Here is a 16859-nt window from a genome sequence, read left to right on the forward strand (position 1 = left end):
TCACTACTTGAACATGAGAACACGTCAAAAGGTTTGTGGGAAGCGTTAGAAAGAAAATGTACTGGTAATGAGGAGATTATCAAAAACAAACGTTCATTATTGAAAAAAGAATTTGATTTATTTGCTTGTATGAAAGGTGAAACCGTACCACAAATGATTGAAAGATTTTGTCACCTTAAACTTGAAATGGAGAGAATTGGTGTGTTAAAAGATAATGAAGAGATCATTGATAGGTTTATAGAAGTTGTTCCGAATGAAGACGACTGGTTACATTATGTCATGATTCTCAAAAACAGCAATGATATGAGCAAGGTGACCCTGGACTGGCTGATTGAGAAGTTTGAGGGGCATGATTTAGAAATCAAGAAACAAAACAAAATAGGAAGCCAACTGTATAAACAAAATGTCGATCTATACTATAGAGGAAACATGTTTGATCAAAAGTCAAAAACGACATTTAGTGTTGGAAGCTCAAGGGATTCACCTCAGCAAAGTTCTTCAAGAGATCCGGGTTATCATTCAATTGGTTCAAATTCATCAAATCCAAACATAGTCCATTGCAATATCGCCATAGATCTAAAAAATTCTCAAAGTCTGAATGCAGAAGCTGCCAAGCAACAAATGGTGTTTTTAGCATCTGTCCTGGAATTGTACGAAAGTCTGATCGTAGGAAAAGTTGGAAACCCAAAAATGACAAAGGAAGATTATGTTCAGATCGATCAAGAGGAGATGGAGCTAATGGATATTAAATGGTGCATGGCTAGCGCAATGAGGAGAGCACAACGCTTCATGGAGATCACTAGAAGATCGTGTTTGGGATCTGTTGATTTGAAATTGGGATTTGATAAGGCAAAAGTTACATGTTATAAGTGTAAACAAAAAGGACACTTCAAGAGAGAGTGTACAAACAGGCAAACTGATGAAGTTGTGAATCCATTCAAAGATGATTATTATCAGAAAGCAATTTATCATCGCAACAGTGGATCATCAAATGTGAATAAAAAACAGATCGGTGAAGGGTCGTCAAAGGAAAAATCAAGGGCGATGGTGGTTATTCAAGAAGACGAAGGTTGTGACTGGAGTAAAGTTCTTCCAGGAGAATATTATGTCAGATCTGCATTTGTAGCTGAAGTGGTTCAAGACAAACTGTGGCAAAGAGATAGTGAGAGATATGAGATTAGAAAATTGAATGATCCATTCAAAGAAGCTCGAAGAGCTAAAAGATGGAATGCTGAATTGGAATGTTACATGGATCCATAGGGTAATCCAGTGGTTGATCCTTCTAAGGTGGATTTTGATGCAATAACAAATCTTTTTCCAGATCAGGACACTTATCATACAAGAAGGTTATCTGAAAAAGGTTATGAAGCTGATCTGATGAACAAAGTGAAAGAAATTTTGGAAGCAAGCCTACCGAAGGTGGTGGAAATGAGAAAAAGGAAAGAACAAGAGAGCTGGAAAAGCTGATAAAGGAGGTGAAGAAAACGGCAGAGGATGCTGATAAGGATGAACAAAAGAAAGAAGAAGATCAGAAGGAGTAAACAGAAGAACCACAGGTGCTGAATGAAACTGAGGTAAATGAATCTTCTGAACTATTGAATGTTGAAAATATTGATAAAACTGAAGATAAGTGCTGAAATTGCATAGAAATGTGCAAAGTCTGTACTGAGAAAGATGAAAAGATAAAAACAAAAGATATTGAAATAAATAAAATTGAAAATGGTTTCAAAACAAAATGCAAGGAAATGCTTGAAAATGAAGAAATTTTGAAACAAAAGATTGAAAAGCTGACACTGAAATGTCAAGATTTTGAGAAGGAAAATGAAATTTTAAGACAAATGTGTACAGCAAAATGTGAAGGTTGTGTTGAAAAAGATAATAAGTTTCAAGATTTTCAAAAAGAGTATGATAATTTGAAATGGTCAAGTCAGAGGGTACAAGAAGCTTATGATACTTTGAAGAAACAAGTCAAATGTTTTGATGAAAGATTGTCTGAAACTTTAACAACAAAGGAACTTTATGAGAAAAAGTTTAAAGAAAAGCAACTTGAATTAAACAAGTGTGTCGATGAAGTTGCTAATCTCAGACAAGTTCTGGTTGAAAAAGTGAAGATTGTTACAAAACTTCAAAGTTATCATAGTTCTTCATACATTCTCGAACGCATTTTCAACATCACACCAGATGACAAAGATTATAAAATGAATAAAAAGGGTATTGGTTCAGAATATCATCAGGTACCACCACCATTGAGAAATAACTATACTTTTTATGATGAGGAAAAGGTGGCAAAAGGTCTGAATATAGTTGATCAATTACCTGAAAGTATCGATGTGACTTACGCCAAATCTGATGAAGCTGATGATTCAGAGGTGGTAAGTAAGGTTGTTGAAAGTGTTTTGAAAGATGAGTCTACCAAAGTTAAGTCTGAATCACAGGATGAAAATGAGGGAAATTTGCATGATTGTTATCTCAAACATTTAAAATCTGAGAAAATTGTGAATGATGATCCAAAAGGATTGGCTTATACCAAGATTGGATTGGACAAATTATTCTCAGATAACGAGTTCCCGATTCAGAATGTGATTGCAGAAAAAATTGACAAAGTGTTCAAACTGATAGAGATCGAAAAGCCAGAAATTTCAAAATTTGCTGAAAAGAGCAAGAAATCTTTTTATAACAAACCTGGTTACAAAAAGAAGAATATGAAGGCAGGGTTGGGTTATAAAAAGAAACAAATCAAGATAAAAGGTTTGAAAAGCAAAATTTTCAAAAGAAAATGAATTTCGTTCACGGGAAAAGTTCGGAAGAAAAGAAAGAACTTCAATTTAGACAACAGTCTAATGAAGAGTTCTATGTTCAGAAAAAGCAACAACAACATGTCACACCCCGACCACGTAAAACAACAAATCGTGGCGGAAACGTCGGGGAGTGTTGTAAAAGAATCATTGTTTCACAACCATGGATCAAATAGTTTTGTTTTATTGAATTATTGAACTCAATGTTTTTGGTATAACTCAGATAAATACATATAATTGTTTCTCAGTTATAAAGTCGCTAAGGCACGAGTCCATCCTATGTTTAGCATGCATCAACAATCATCACATAGCAGTACCTGAAACATATATGAAAATAGATACATCAGCATAAAATGCCTGTGAGTAACATAGGATTTTATGTATTAGATTCATGGCTTCGGATAATGGAGGAAAATGTTTTATGTTTTCAAAATAGCCATGAATCCAATGTAAAAGTTTTGTTTCTGAAAACGTGTCGTTTTGGAAAAGGGTTTATAGAATAGACAAAAATATACTTTGATTTTGAAATAGTTAAATGGATAGTGTCGCGGCCCCCGACCCACCCTGTACGGAGTCGGGGCCCGCGGTGCAGATTTCAGTGGTACCCGTGGTATTTAATTTATGCGACAGCGGAAGTCTTTTTACAACAGGATCTTTTCACCGGAAAATGCTCGTTTAATATATTACACAAAGTTTAAGGGATAATCCCATAATTTACAATAAGTTGATTTCACACAGAAATCTTTATTTGTCAAAACACGTTTTATTGTTTTATTTACACTGAGCCACTTCTCTGAGCTTGATAGTGCTTTACTGCACTTTTCCTGGATCACACAGATCACCTGAAACATGTTTGAAAAAAAGGTTTTGTCAGCGGGGAAACACTGAGTGAATCATTCTGTTTTCTAAAATGACCCATTAGTTATAATTTACAGTATTAAGAGCGATTACAATGTTTCTATCAACCAATTATCAAGAATGGGTATTTGTCACTCGATTCATTTCTGTGACTGTGGTCATACCACTATTGGGTCCCGTTGCCCTAATAGTGACGGTGTACTCACACAGAGTAATAATTACTCACATAGAGTAATATTCACTCGTAATGTTCACAATACCCCACATACCAGCTGTAATTTGGTGATTACAAAGACTTAATCCCTGTAATTATAACCTTGAAAATAATTTGAGGTATTGTAATACTTACTCACAAACGGTGAGAAAACAATTTAAAAAGGAGAATGACTCACATTGCAGATTAACGAGCAATAGATATAAGCCTACTGATTAGCCTTGATTACACCTAGTTTTAACACAATGTACACACAGACAGGTTAGTAACTAATACAGCAATTACGTCAATTCACGAGATTAAACCTTCACAACGATTAATCAGTGCAATACTCGATAATTCAATCGGATTCACAACGAATAACAGAGCATAGTCCGAATTCGAACAGCACTCAAATATTCAAGTCGAAATCACGACGAATAATCAAAGTACAAGCTCAATTGAGCAGCACCCGGACTATCGTTGGATAGTTATAATCGATCGGACGTTGAATCGTAATAGCGATCGAGTTATTACCCTGATTGTGGCAGCACCCCGTGATTAGTGTGTGTGTGTTGGACTGTTTCTGTGATAACTCGATCTACGTAACTCGATTTTACGTCGTTCCAAAGACAGAATTCAAGTCCCAATGCCTAGTATTTATACATGAATTTGGCATCTCCCGCGTGTCACGGAAGATGACAGGGATTCTTCCGCTACTCGCCTGGGAAACCCATCTAGCCTAGAGTAGCCTTGTTGTGGGTATAGGCCTGCTGAGTCGACGTTCAACGAAACTTAGCTCCCACGTCAAAGTTATTAAGATATTACCAACTAGGGTTTATCCCCCCCTAAGTTTTAGGGGCCCTGATCCTGATTCTGATTGTAATGAAAATTTTAGGGTTTATGCAGAATCACGTGGGTTTTTCAATTAGGGTTTCCTTATTACCTAATTACCATCCTAATTATGGATTTTAGTGACAGTGTTACATCCTCCCTACCTTAAGAAAAATCTCGTCCTCGAGATTTACTGGAATAGATGAGGGTATTTTCGCTTCATTTCCGATTCCAGTTCCCAAGTGTATTCTGGTCCTCTATTGGATTCCCATTTGACTTTTACTAGTACTAGTCGTTTGTGCTTGAGAAACTTGACTTTTCTGTCCTCGATCTGTAGTGGTTTCTCTATAAACTTCAACTTTTCGTTCACCTCTGCATCTTGAAGAGGTACTACCAGGGATTCATCTGCTAAACATTTCTTGAGATTGGATATATGAAATACATCATGTACTCCAGCCAATTCTTCTGGTAGTTGTAAACGATAAGCAACTGGTCCGATTCGTTGAATCACTGGGAATGGGCCAACGTACCTTGGACTTAGCTTTCCTTTCTTTCCAAATCGTACTACTCCTTTCCAAGGAGAGACTTTTAAAAGTACTTTATCTCCTACTTGAAATTCTAAAGGCTTACGACGATTGTCTGCATAGCTCTTCTGACAATCTCGAGCCGTTTTCAATCTTTCTTTAATCTGAGTTATCTTGTCAGTAGTTTCTTGTACAATTTCAGGACCTGATAATTGACTTTCTCCGATTTCTGCCCAACATACTGGAGTTCTGCACTTACGTCCGTACAGTGCTTCAAATGGTGCAGCTTCGATGCTTGAATGATAACTATTGTTATAGGAGAATTCAATTAATGGCAATTGGCTATCCCAATTACCACCAAAGTCAATTACACATGCTCGGAGCATGTCTTCTAGAGTTTGTATTGTCCTTTCACTCTGTCCGTCTGTTTGTGGATGATATGCAGTACTTAGATTTAGTCGAGTTCCCATTGCTTTCTGAAAACTTTTCCAGAAATGAGAAGTAAATCGACTATCTCTATCCGATACAATAGAGAGTGGGACTCCATGTAGGGATACTACTTCGTCCACGTATAGTTGTGCTAACCTTTCCATGCTAAAGGTTTCTTTCATTGGTAAGAAATGAGCTGATTTGGTTAATCGGTCTACAATTACCCAAATTGCATCATTCCCTCTTTTTGTTTTGGGTAACTTAGTAACAAAATCCATTGTTATGAGTTCCCATTTCCATACAGGCATTTCTAACTGTTGTAGTAGTCCTGAAGGTTTCTGATGTTCAGCTTTAATTTGTGAACAAGTTAAACACTTGGATACGTATTCGGCTATATCCTTTTTCATTCCTATCCACCAGAAATTATTCCTTAAATCTTGGTACATTTTATTATTTCCTGGGTGTATGGTATACCTAGATTTATGAGCTTCTTCTAAAATCTTATTTCTTAACTCTCCTTGCTTAGGTACCCAAATTCGTTTCTTATGGAATTTCCAAACTCCATCATTTCCTTGTTCTAGTTCTTTTAAGTAACCTTTCATTCCTTCAGCATCATCTTGGATTGCGGTTTTCTGAACTTCTTTGATTTGTGTCATTAAATCTACTTGTAGATTTAATCTCAGAGCACGGACTCGTTTCTGTTTCTCATGGTACTTACGACTTAAGGCATCTGCAACCACATTTGCCTTTCCTTCGTGATATTGGATATCACAGTCGTAATCGCTTTGTCACACCCCGAAATATCAGAGCTGGCGTGACTGGACCGGTATCTTCATTGCACAGCGGAAGCAAAAAGCTAAGACTTCTAAACAATGAACGCCCGCTAAGTACTCGAATTCCCATGGGTTCTCCTATTCCAACCGTTCCTTAGTTTTGAAAATGCAACCTGAGAAAGAACATGCGAAAAATCAACATAAAGTTGAGCGAGTTCATAGTTTGTTTTGAAAAGATTTAAAATAAATCTTTTTGATATCCGGTTTTAAAGTTGTTGAGAAAATATAGTAAAATTATTTTCTTGGCATGATATATGAAAAACTGTGAGTCTAGCCCACAATAGTCTTTGTGCATTTCACGAGAGATAATGGGCCAAGCCCAAACGAACCTTTATAAGCAGGATCAGCGCTTCCTCTTACTTAGGTATAACTTGAAAAACGTAACCAAAGTTTGTAATTCATGTGTTTGTGAATTTCCATCAAATGAATCTCATGAATATATGAAAGTTTTAATGTTGTGAATGGGTATGTAAAGCGTCTATGAACAGGTTGATCGTTAATGTTTCGCGAGGACATTAACATATGCGACGACATAGGAAGTACTCAACCTGTGTAGACGATTTTTAGTGTCGAATCACCTCGACTGTGTCGAATCACCTCGACTGTGTGAATCACTTCAACTGTGTCGAATAACCTCGACTGTGTCAAATAACCTCGACTGTGTGAATCACCTCGACTGTGTCGAATAACCTCGACTGTGTCGAATCCCCTCGACTGTATTGAATCACCTTGATTGTGTCGAATCACCTCGACTGTGTCGCCCGTACCCATTAGAAATTCATGCACATTTCGTAAATATGCGCATGTTTTGTAAAACCGGTATGTTTGATCGAAATCATTCGTAAACCATTTAAGTTCCTTGAAATTCATTCGCAACACGGTTTTGAAATATGAGTTTTCGTTCATCGAAAAGTTGTTTATTTTTGCAAAACTTGCATGTCTTTCCACCCCCAAACACATTTATAAAAATGTAAAACCGTAAAAAGTGGGGGTTATGAACTCACCTGGATATTCCTGTGCAAAGCTAGCTTAGTGTGATTCCGTAGTGTCATTCCAAGAACGTGAAGTAGCTAGCGGCAACTACAACATTCCTACGAAGGAATACTTATAAGTTTTCTAATCTAAACGTAGATAAGCTACGTGTCCGAGCTCTACCGAATCGTTAACTAAACGATTCTATAAAGGTGTTATTAGTTTGACTTAGAATAACCGATCAATGGTTATTTAATCCCGTTTATAATCAGGATAAAACTAAGTCATGAAATCAACTTAGTTTTCGAGTGTTATAAGATATAAACTTATATTTATGTATATAATCAAATATATACATACGAACTCGTGTTAGTCGTCGTAACTAGAAATACGTAGAGGGATAGCGGTACGTGTCGTGTCCAGTTTAGACGTTAGTAACGAATGATTTTTTATAAGATATTCGAAGTCTCGACACTCGAAATAAATATAAATTATTATATTTATGTTATATGTTTTCTGAACACTAGACTTTTGAAATACGATTTCCGAATCGTTGACGTTGGGAATAAATATAAAACCTTATATTTATTTTATAAAACATTTCCGAATTTCTGGGAGTTTGAAATAAATATAAACACTATATTTGTTTGTAAAAATGCTCAGAAATATTGATGTTTAGAAATAACTATAACCGTTATATTTATCTTATATGAGTATCGGTTTCGAAATCTTGTAACGTTGTCAAAAATAAATATACTATCATATTTATTTTATAAACTTCATTTGAGTCGCGATACGTTTTTTATTAGCGTTGCGACTATAAAATATATATATATTTTGACGAAAATCGGACAGAGTTTCCTTTGTTTTTGGAATAACCCCGACAACACAAGTTGTCGTTATTTTTCAAAATTCAACAATCAAATACTATTTCAATGCAAGGTAATAACAATATATGTAGTTTTCGTCAAAAGTATCAAAACATGACTAATATATTGTCGAAGCGGGTCGAGAGCTCGGTCGCGTATAACTATAATCTTCATAACAACGAAATAGATAAAAAGAATTTCGTGTCATTTAAACTTCATTACCGGGTCTGTGAGTTGACTGCCGTTGACCAGAGGCGAACTGAGTTGACCCGTGTTGACCTGTTGACCGAGTTGACTGGGTTTGACCGAGTTGACTCGGTTTGACCGAGTCAACCGAACCGAGCCGTCTGACTGAACCGCGCTACCCGAACCACGGGTTAACCAATGCTGACCAAGCCCGACCGTTGTTGACTGTTGACCCGTCCGTAACGAGACCCGAACTGAACTCAAAACTGAGCACAAATCTGAGCTGACGCTCCACCGTGCCTGAGCCGACAACGAGACCACCACCTAAAACGACGAATTCAGCTGAAATTCCTTATGATCTAGAGTGATCTGAAGAGAGATGAGAAGGTTGGAGGTTTTACCCGATTCTGAATGTCACCGGACCGCTGCCAGAAGTCCCTGCCGTCACTCGAACCAACACAGCCGTCGGGCTGCCTTCGCCTGCTTACATCATCATCTTCATCGGCTGGAGAGAGAACCCACCATCCCCGCCGCCGCTCGTCGTTGCCGGCGTGACTCCGGTCGTCGGAGTGACGGCTTCGTCGCCGTGCACTGTCGTCGCCGGCTTCACCTTTTCCCTCTCTCTTCGCCTCTCTTCTCCGATCGCTACCGTAAGCACAAGGAACAAGGGTGGTGGTGAGTCGTCGGAGATGTAGGAGAGGAGGTGGGTGTGGTTCAACGAGTGAAAAGTGGAAAGGAAAAGGTGAAATTGTGGCATGTCATCTTACTTAAAATATTTGAGGATATGGACATTAAATGAGTATTCAGTAAGTAATGGTGAAGTGATACGTCAATATAAGATATCAAGATGATACTGATTCCTCACGTGATGTTGTCATACAAGGACATGGCATGTATATTAAAACACACACAAAAAAAAAATAAAAAAAAAGTAGTACGGATAAGGTAATGGCCATGACCAAACAATATAAACATAAGATTTTCTGTAGTATACTTGAGTGCTTCTATTTTGCATAAGTCAAATGTGAAAGAAATTGACAAGATTTTGTTGTTATTTGAATTGAATGTATAAAATGAAACAAGAATGGTTGGGTGTATACATATTTGTATGTCGTGTATGAACATTTATATATGATAACTAGCTAGTTTTGTTTCTTATTAAAAATCGAGATTTTCAGTACATTAAATACTAAACGTGAGAAACATATCGGTCCGTTATGTTTATAAGGCTCATTTTCGTTTCCCGAACTCCATGAAGTGTCGTAACTTAAATTTCATAGTCCAATCACCTAAAATTTTGTCGTATGTCGTTTTTAAACGCGTATGTTCGTCGGTGCGTTAAATTGCGTAAAACGTTATGTTTGCCTTTTCTGATTTGTTTTTCGATCCGGTTTTAACTGTGAGCATCAGAATTTGAAAGCGAAGCTAGATATATCAAAATATTTCAGTTTTTGAGTTAATACACGTGTCTGATGCTTCCGTTTCGTTGCCGGTGTGTTCCCACAGTCGCGTTTTGTGACGTTTGGAAGCACGATAAATCCGTAAAACCAAGTTCATATGTATATAGCATACGTATAAAATTTGTATTTATCGGCGTTGTCAGTATTTTCGTACGGTGTCCGCTCATTGCCGCTTATCGTTACGTAGCTTTTCCGCAATTCACCATTCACCATTCGAGTACTGTAAAGTCGAATACGCGTACCTAGGCATCCAATAGCCTAATTAAGTTAGTTCGTGTCTTAAACACTATTTATTATCGCCTTAAACATTTGTTAATCGCGTAATTAAAAGTCGTTAATTACAGGCTGTCACATTCTCCCCCTGTTGTAGAAATTTCGTCCTCGAAATTAAGTCTATGTTATCTTCTCAGAGTTGTGTCGTTCCTAGGTAAGTCCGAATAATAACAAGTGAATGACCGTGTAATCGAACCAAACTTGTTCAGATTATGTGATTGCAAGAACATTTTGCATCAATAGGAACCTAATGGTTTAACTGATTTTGTTCTAGAAATCGATGTCAAGTGAACAAGATGTTGTGATACTATCACCAATGTGACTAGGTTTACTGGGTTCAACAAAAGAGGAAATTCAACCAGTGGAATTCCAAATGAACGTTCACTAACTTCAAATCAATTTTTGAAACAATAAAATTTACTACCAACGGAATCTAGCGTTGGTTGTTGTATGATTGGAACTTGAATCAACAAGCACAAATGGATAGTATCATGAAATGATTTGTCAACTAATGAACCAATAAAAGGATAAGATAAAATCAACGTGTTGACATTGTTGAGTTGCAAGGATACACCGAAAGGAAATACAACCGAACCTGGTGTATCATCGTCCTAATACATAGTTGCATTAAGACTACTTAAATGATGTGTCAAACGAAAAGCATATATAGTTTCGCATGAAACAGTCGATCACGATTAGCACAAGCTACAAGTTTATACCGACGCCACAAGGTGTCGTAGTGAATGAAATAAGTCGATGATAGCGGTGACCGAACAAGTATCACCGTGTATTGCATGAAACGCTCGATCATGATTAGCCCAAGCTACAAGTTTATACTGACACCACAAGGTGTCAAAGTGAATAAAACAACTCAATAATAGCGGTGATCGAACAAGTATCACCGTGTTTTGAAATTAGATGCAAGGTTCAACGAAGTAAAAACAAATCTCATAGGATTTTCAATTGAAAATGAAACAAATAAATATTGTTTTCGAGCGAAGATGAGAATCAATGAATATCACAAAATGTTCGCTCGATGGTGAAAGAACCGTCAAGAGGTACACCGAGATATGACATGAAGTTGTGTACCATTATCTTAATACACGATTGTATTAAGACCGCTGTAATATGACAATTCAGCAAAACGGATTTAATACAAATAAACAAATAAATAAATAACTAAATCCGTGCATGATATGTGCAAACGAGATTAGCGCAAGCTTCAAATTTGTGAGTACGTCGCCACAAGGTGATCGTGATCAAGGAAACAATTCAACGAAGTCGAAGACTAGACAAGCTTATTATGATTCGATAAATTTGAAGTGCCTGTTGGAATTATTTAGAATATGAGGACACAAGTCCATCACATGGAATCTTGAATTGAATATATATTATGAACAAGTTCGATCAATTGAACTTGGTTGAAACATAATCCAACAATGAATTCATACCTCGATAAGAAAAGTTTCGACATGGTTACAACAACAAAAGAAAACATGTATACCACTAAAAAGAAAATGAGTTTTCAAAGAAATCCATTGACTCGATACCAAGGAGTCAACATTTTGCAATAATGTGGTTTAGCTAGATCACAATGCAAGGAGTGAAGATAGCGAAATAATATTTGAACGTCGATAAAGCAACAATTTCAAGTGAAGCCACATGCGTAACGAACAACGCATGTGTAGCATATGAATTTGTCAAGAATGAAGCAATCAAGTGTTCGTTATCATGAAATAAAATCTTCGTGATGCAATGACCATTAGGCGGAGTAGAAATGCAAAAATCTACTCACTATATGCAAGAAGTCGAAATTTCAACAAAACAAATTTAAGGACTTTACCTGGAATTTCGAGCATAGCGTAATCGCCATAAGTGAAATAGGGGGATGCGAAGACATGTGACTTCTTTTGCAGCGTCAATAGTTGGGAGTCTCTTTAGATTAAGTATCGATTGTTGGGAAATCTCGTTTAAGCGTACCTCGGCGAGATTCGTGTCGTTTGCAGGATCACGTGGCAATGTGCTGCATTGCAGTCGGTTATTCTCCCGCTGTCGGGATTAGCATCATTGTTATCGTGCCCAATCATCTTTTCCAACGGCCTTGCCTCGAAAGTCGTGTGTGGTGTACTTCGACGTCCGCTGACGTATAGTTTGAGTTTCATGTCTCCTCGTGCAATAGCGTTTCGTTCCGCGTGGTTACCTGCTCGGGTAATTAAAATAGCATAGACAATATAGATAATGGCGTTTGCCCGAGTTGTTAGCCATGGTTTCTAAGTGAGGACCATTAATGTATTTCGACATAAGTTTCTTATCAAGAGTTTTCCAAAGGTCCTATATGCGTGTTATCAAAACCCTCCAAGTTTTGCATACTGTGTGTATCTGTTTCGTGTATCGTGTCAACTCAACACTTGTGTATTTTAAAAACCCAAATGTTTACTCATTGTTTTGGCAACGGTTGGACCCATATTCAAGTGCTAGGCGTTCTATGTGTATTCATAGTCTTAGAAATCTAAATCCCCATAGAAAGTGAGGTTAAAGCCTAGGTGTCTCTACAGAAACCTAATTCGCTGTAACCTATAGCTCTGATACCAATCTGTCACACCCCGAAATATCAGAGCTGGCGTGACTGGACAGGTATCTTCATTGCACAGCGGAAGCAAAAAGCTAAGACTTCTAAACAATGAACGCTCGCTAAGTACTCGAATTCCCATGGGTTCTCCTATTCCAACCGTTCCTTAGTTTTGAAAATGCAACCTGAGAAAGAACATGCGAAAAATCAACATAAAGTTGAGCGAGTTCATAGTTTGTTTTGAAAAGATTTAAAATAAATCTTTTTGATAACCGGTTTTAAAGTTGTTGAGAAAATATAGTAAAATTATTTTCTTGGCATGATATATGAAAAACTGTGAGTCTAGCCCACAATAGTCTTTGTGCATTTCACGAGAGATAATGGGCCAAGCCCAAACGAACCTTTGTAAGCAGGATCAGCGCTTCCTCTTACTTAGGTATAACTTGAAAAACGTAACCAAAGTTTGTAATTCATGTGTTTGTGAATTTCCATCAAATGAATCTCATGAATATATGAAAGTTTTAATGTTGTGAATGGGTATGTAAAGCGTCTATGAATAGGTTGATCGTTAATGTTTCGCTAGGACATTAACATATGCGACGACATAGGAAGTACTCAACCTGTGTAGACGATTTTTAGTGTCGAATCACCTCGACTGTGTCGAATCACCTCGACTGTGTGAATCACTTCAACTGTGTCGAATAACCTCGACTGTGTCAAATAACCTCGACTGTGTGAATCACCTCGACTGTGTCGAATAACCTCGACTGTGTCGAATCCCCTCGACTGTATCGAATCACCTTGATTGTGTCGAATCACCTCGACTGTGTCGCCCGTACCCATTAGAAATTCATGCACGTTTCGTAAATATGCGCATGTTTTGTAAAACCGGTATGTTTGATCGAAATCATTCGTAAACCATTTAAGTTCCTTGAAATTCATTCGCAACACGGTTTTGAAATATGAGTTTTCGTTCATCGAAAAGTTGTTTATTTTTGCAAAACTTGCATGTCTTTCCACCCCCGAAAACATTTATAAAAATGTAAAACCGTAAAAAGTGGGGGTTATGAACTCACCTGGATATTCCTGTGCAAAGCTAGCTTAGTGTGATTCCGTAGTGTCATTCCAAGAACGTGAAGTAGCTAGCGGCAACTACAACATTCCTACGAAGGAATACTTATAAGTTTTCTAATCTAAACGTAGATAAGCTACGTGTCCGAGCTCTACCGAATCGTTAACTAAACGATTCTATAAAGTTGTTATTAGTTTGACTTAGAATAACCGATCAATGGTTATTTAATCCCGTTTATAATCAGGATAAAACTAAGTCATGAAATCAACTTAGTTTTCGAGTGTTATAAGATATAAACTTATATTTATGTATATAATCAAATATATACATACGAACTCGTGTTAGTCATCGTAACTAGAAATACGTAGAGGGATAGCGGTACGTGTCGTGTCCAGTTTAGACGTTAGTAACGAATGATTTTTTATAAGATATTCGAAGTCTCGACACTCGAAATAAATATAAATTATTATATTTATGTTATATGTTTTCTGAACACTAGACTTTTGAAATACGATTTCCGAATCGTTGACGTTGGGAATAAATATAAAACCTTATATTTATTTTATAAAACATTTCCGAATTTCTGGGAGTTTGAAATAAATATAAACACTATATTTGTTTGTAAAAATGCTCAGAAATATTGATGTTTAGAAATAACTATAACCGTTATATTTATCTTATATGAGTATCGGTTTCGAAATCTTGTAACGTTGTCAAAAATAAATATACTATCATATTTATTTTATAAACTTCATTTGATTCGCGATACGTTTTTTATTAGCGTTGCGACTATAAAATATATATATATTTTGACGAAAATCGGACAGAGTTTCCTTTGTTTTTGGAATAACCCCGACAACACAAGTTGTCGTTATTTTTCAAAATTCAACAATCAAATACTATTTCAATGCAAGGTAATAACAATATATGTAGTTTTCGTCAAAAGTATCAAAACATGATTAATATATTGTCGAAGCGGGTCGAGAGCTCGGTCGCGTATAACTATAATCTTCATAACAACGAAATAGATAAAAAGAATTTCGTGTCATTTAAACTTCATTACCGGGTCTGTGAGTTGACTGCCGTTGACCAGAGGCGAACTGAGTTGACCCGTGTTGACCTGTTGACCGAGTTGACTGGGTTTGACCGAGTTGACTCGGTTTGACCGAGTCAACCGAACCGAGCCGTCTGACTGAACCGCACTACCCGAACCACGAGTTGACCAATGCTGACCAAGCCCGACCGTTGTTGACTGTTGACCCGTCCGTAACGAGACCCGAACTGAACTCAAAACTGAGCACAAATCTGAGCTGACGCTCCACCGTGCCTGAGCCGACAACGAGACCACCACCTAAAACGACGAATTCAGCTGAAATTCCTTATGATCTAGAGTGATCTGAAGAGAGATGAGAAGGTTGGAGGTTTTACCCGATTCTGAATGTCACCGGACCGCTGCCAGAAGTCCCTGCCGTCACTCGAACCACCACAGCCGTCGGGCTGCCTTCGCCTGCTAACATCATCATCTTCATCGGCTGGAGAGAGAACCCACCATCCCCGCCGCCGCTCGTCGTTGCCGGCGTGACTCCGGTCGTCGGAGTGACGGCTTCGTCGCCGTGCACTGTCGTCGCCGGCTTCATCTTTTCCCTCTCTCTTCGCCTCTCTTCTCCGATCGCTGCCGTAAGCACAGGGAACAAGGGTGGTGGTGTGTCATCGGAGATGTAGGAGAGGAGGTGGGTGTGGTTCAACGAGTGAAAAGTGGAAAGGAAAAGGTGAAATTGTGGCATGTCATCTTACTTAAAATATTTGAGGATATGGACATTAAATGAGTATTCAGTAAGTAATGGTGAAGTGATACGTCAATATAAGATATCAAGATGATACTGATTCCTCACGTGATGTTGTCATACAAGGACATGGCATGTATATTAAAACACACACAAAAAAAAATAAAAAAAAAGTAGTACGGATAAGGTAATGGCCATGACCAAACAATATAAACATAAGATTTTCTGTAGTATACTTGAGTGCTTCTATTTTGCATAAGTCAAATGTGTAAGAAATTGACAAGATTTTGTTGTTATTTGAATTGAATGTGTAAAATGAAACAAGAATGGTTGGGTGTATACATATTTGTATGTCGTGTATGAACATTTATATATGATAACTAGCTAGTTTTGTTTCTTATTAAAAATCGAGATTTTCAGTACATTAAATACTAAACGTGAGAAACATATCGGTCCGTTATGTTTATAAGGCTCATTTTCGTTTCCCGAACTCCATGAAGTGTCGTAACTTAAATTTCATAGTCCAATCACCTAAAATTTTGTCGTATGTCGTTATTAGACGCGTATGTTCGTCGGTGCGTTAAATTGCGTAAAACGTTATGTTTGCCTTTTCTGATTTGTTTTTCGATCCGGTTTTAACTGTGAGCATCAGAATTTGAAAGCGAAGCTAGATATATCAAAATATTTCAGTTTTTGAGTTAATACACGTGTCTGATGCTTCCGTTACGTTGCCGGTGCGTTCCCACAGTCGCGTTTTGTGACGTTTGGAAGCACGATAAATCCGTAAAACCAAGTTCATATGTATATAGCATACGTATAAAATTTTTATTTATCGGCGTTGTCAGTATTTTCGTACGGTGTCCGCTCGTTGCCGCTTATCGTTACGTAGCTTTTCCGCAATTCACCATTCACCATTCGAGTACTGTAAAGTCGAATACGCGTACCTAGGCATTCCAATAGCCTAATTAAGTTAGTTCGTGTCTTAAACACTATTTATTATCGCCTTAAACATTTGTTAATCGCGTAATTAAAAGTCGTTAATTACAGGCTGTCACACGCTTAGCATCTCCATCCATCTTCTTTGCCTCATGTTTAACTCTTCTTGCCCAAATATATATCTTAGACTTTTATGATCTGTATAAACAGTAAACTTACTTCCATACAGATAATGTCTCCAGATTTTAAGGGCAAAGATTATGGCTCCTAAT

The 16859-nt window shown here is 37.4% G+C and overlaps 1 protein-coding gene across 1 annotated transcript; it reads right to left on the bottom strand.

Moving 5' to 3' along the window:
* Window positions 1–14766: 14766 nt before the first annotated feature.
* Window positions 14767–15677, bottom strand: LOC110905907. The gene is made up of 2 exons (XM_022151326.2): window positions 15296–15677; window positions 14767–15218 (listed from the first exon to the last, which is right to left on the bottom strand). Exons 1-2 carry the CDS (start codon window positions 15649–15651, stop codon window positions 15155–15157), a joined length of 420 nt encoding a protein of 139 aa, XP_022007018.1. The 5' UTR covers window positions 15652–15677; the 3' UTR covers window positions 14767–15154.
* Window positions 15678–16859: the final 1182 nt, after the last annotated feature.

This window comes from Helianthus annuus, chromosome 4 (assembly GCF_002127325.2).
Source record: "Helianthus annuus cultivar XRQ/B chromosome 4, HanXRQr2.0-SUNRISE, whole genome shotgun sequence".
Lineage (NCBI taxonomy): Eukaryota > Viridiplantae > Streptophyta > Magnoliopsida > Asterales > Asteraceae > Helianthus > Helianthus annuus.

What these genes read in the sequence shown, in the direction of transcription:
- LOC110905907 (XM_022151326.2), bottom strand. Translation starts at nt 15,651, where the DNA reads ATGCCACAATTTCACCTTTTCCTTTCCACTTTTCACTCGTTGAACCAC. An exon ending in CCGGTGACATTCAGAATCGG is followed by an intron (nt 15,219 to 15,295) that starts GTAAAACCTCCA and finishes TCGTCGTTTTAG; the next exon opens with GTGGTGGTCTCGTTGTCGGC.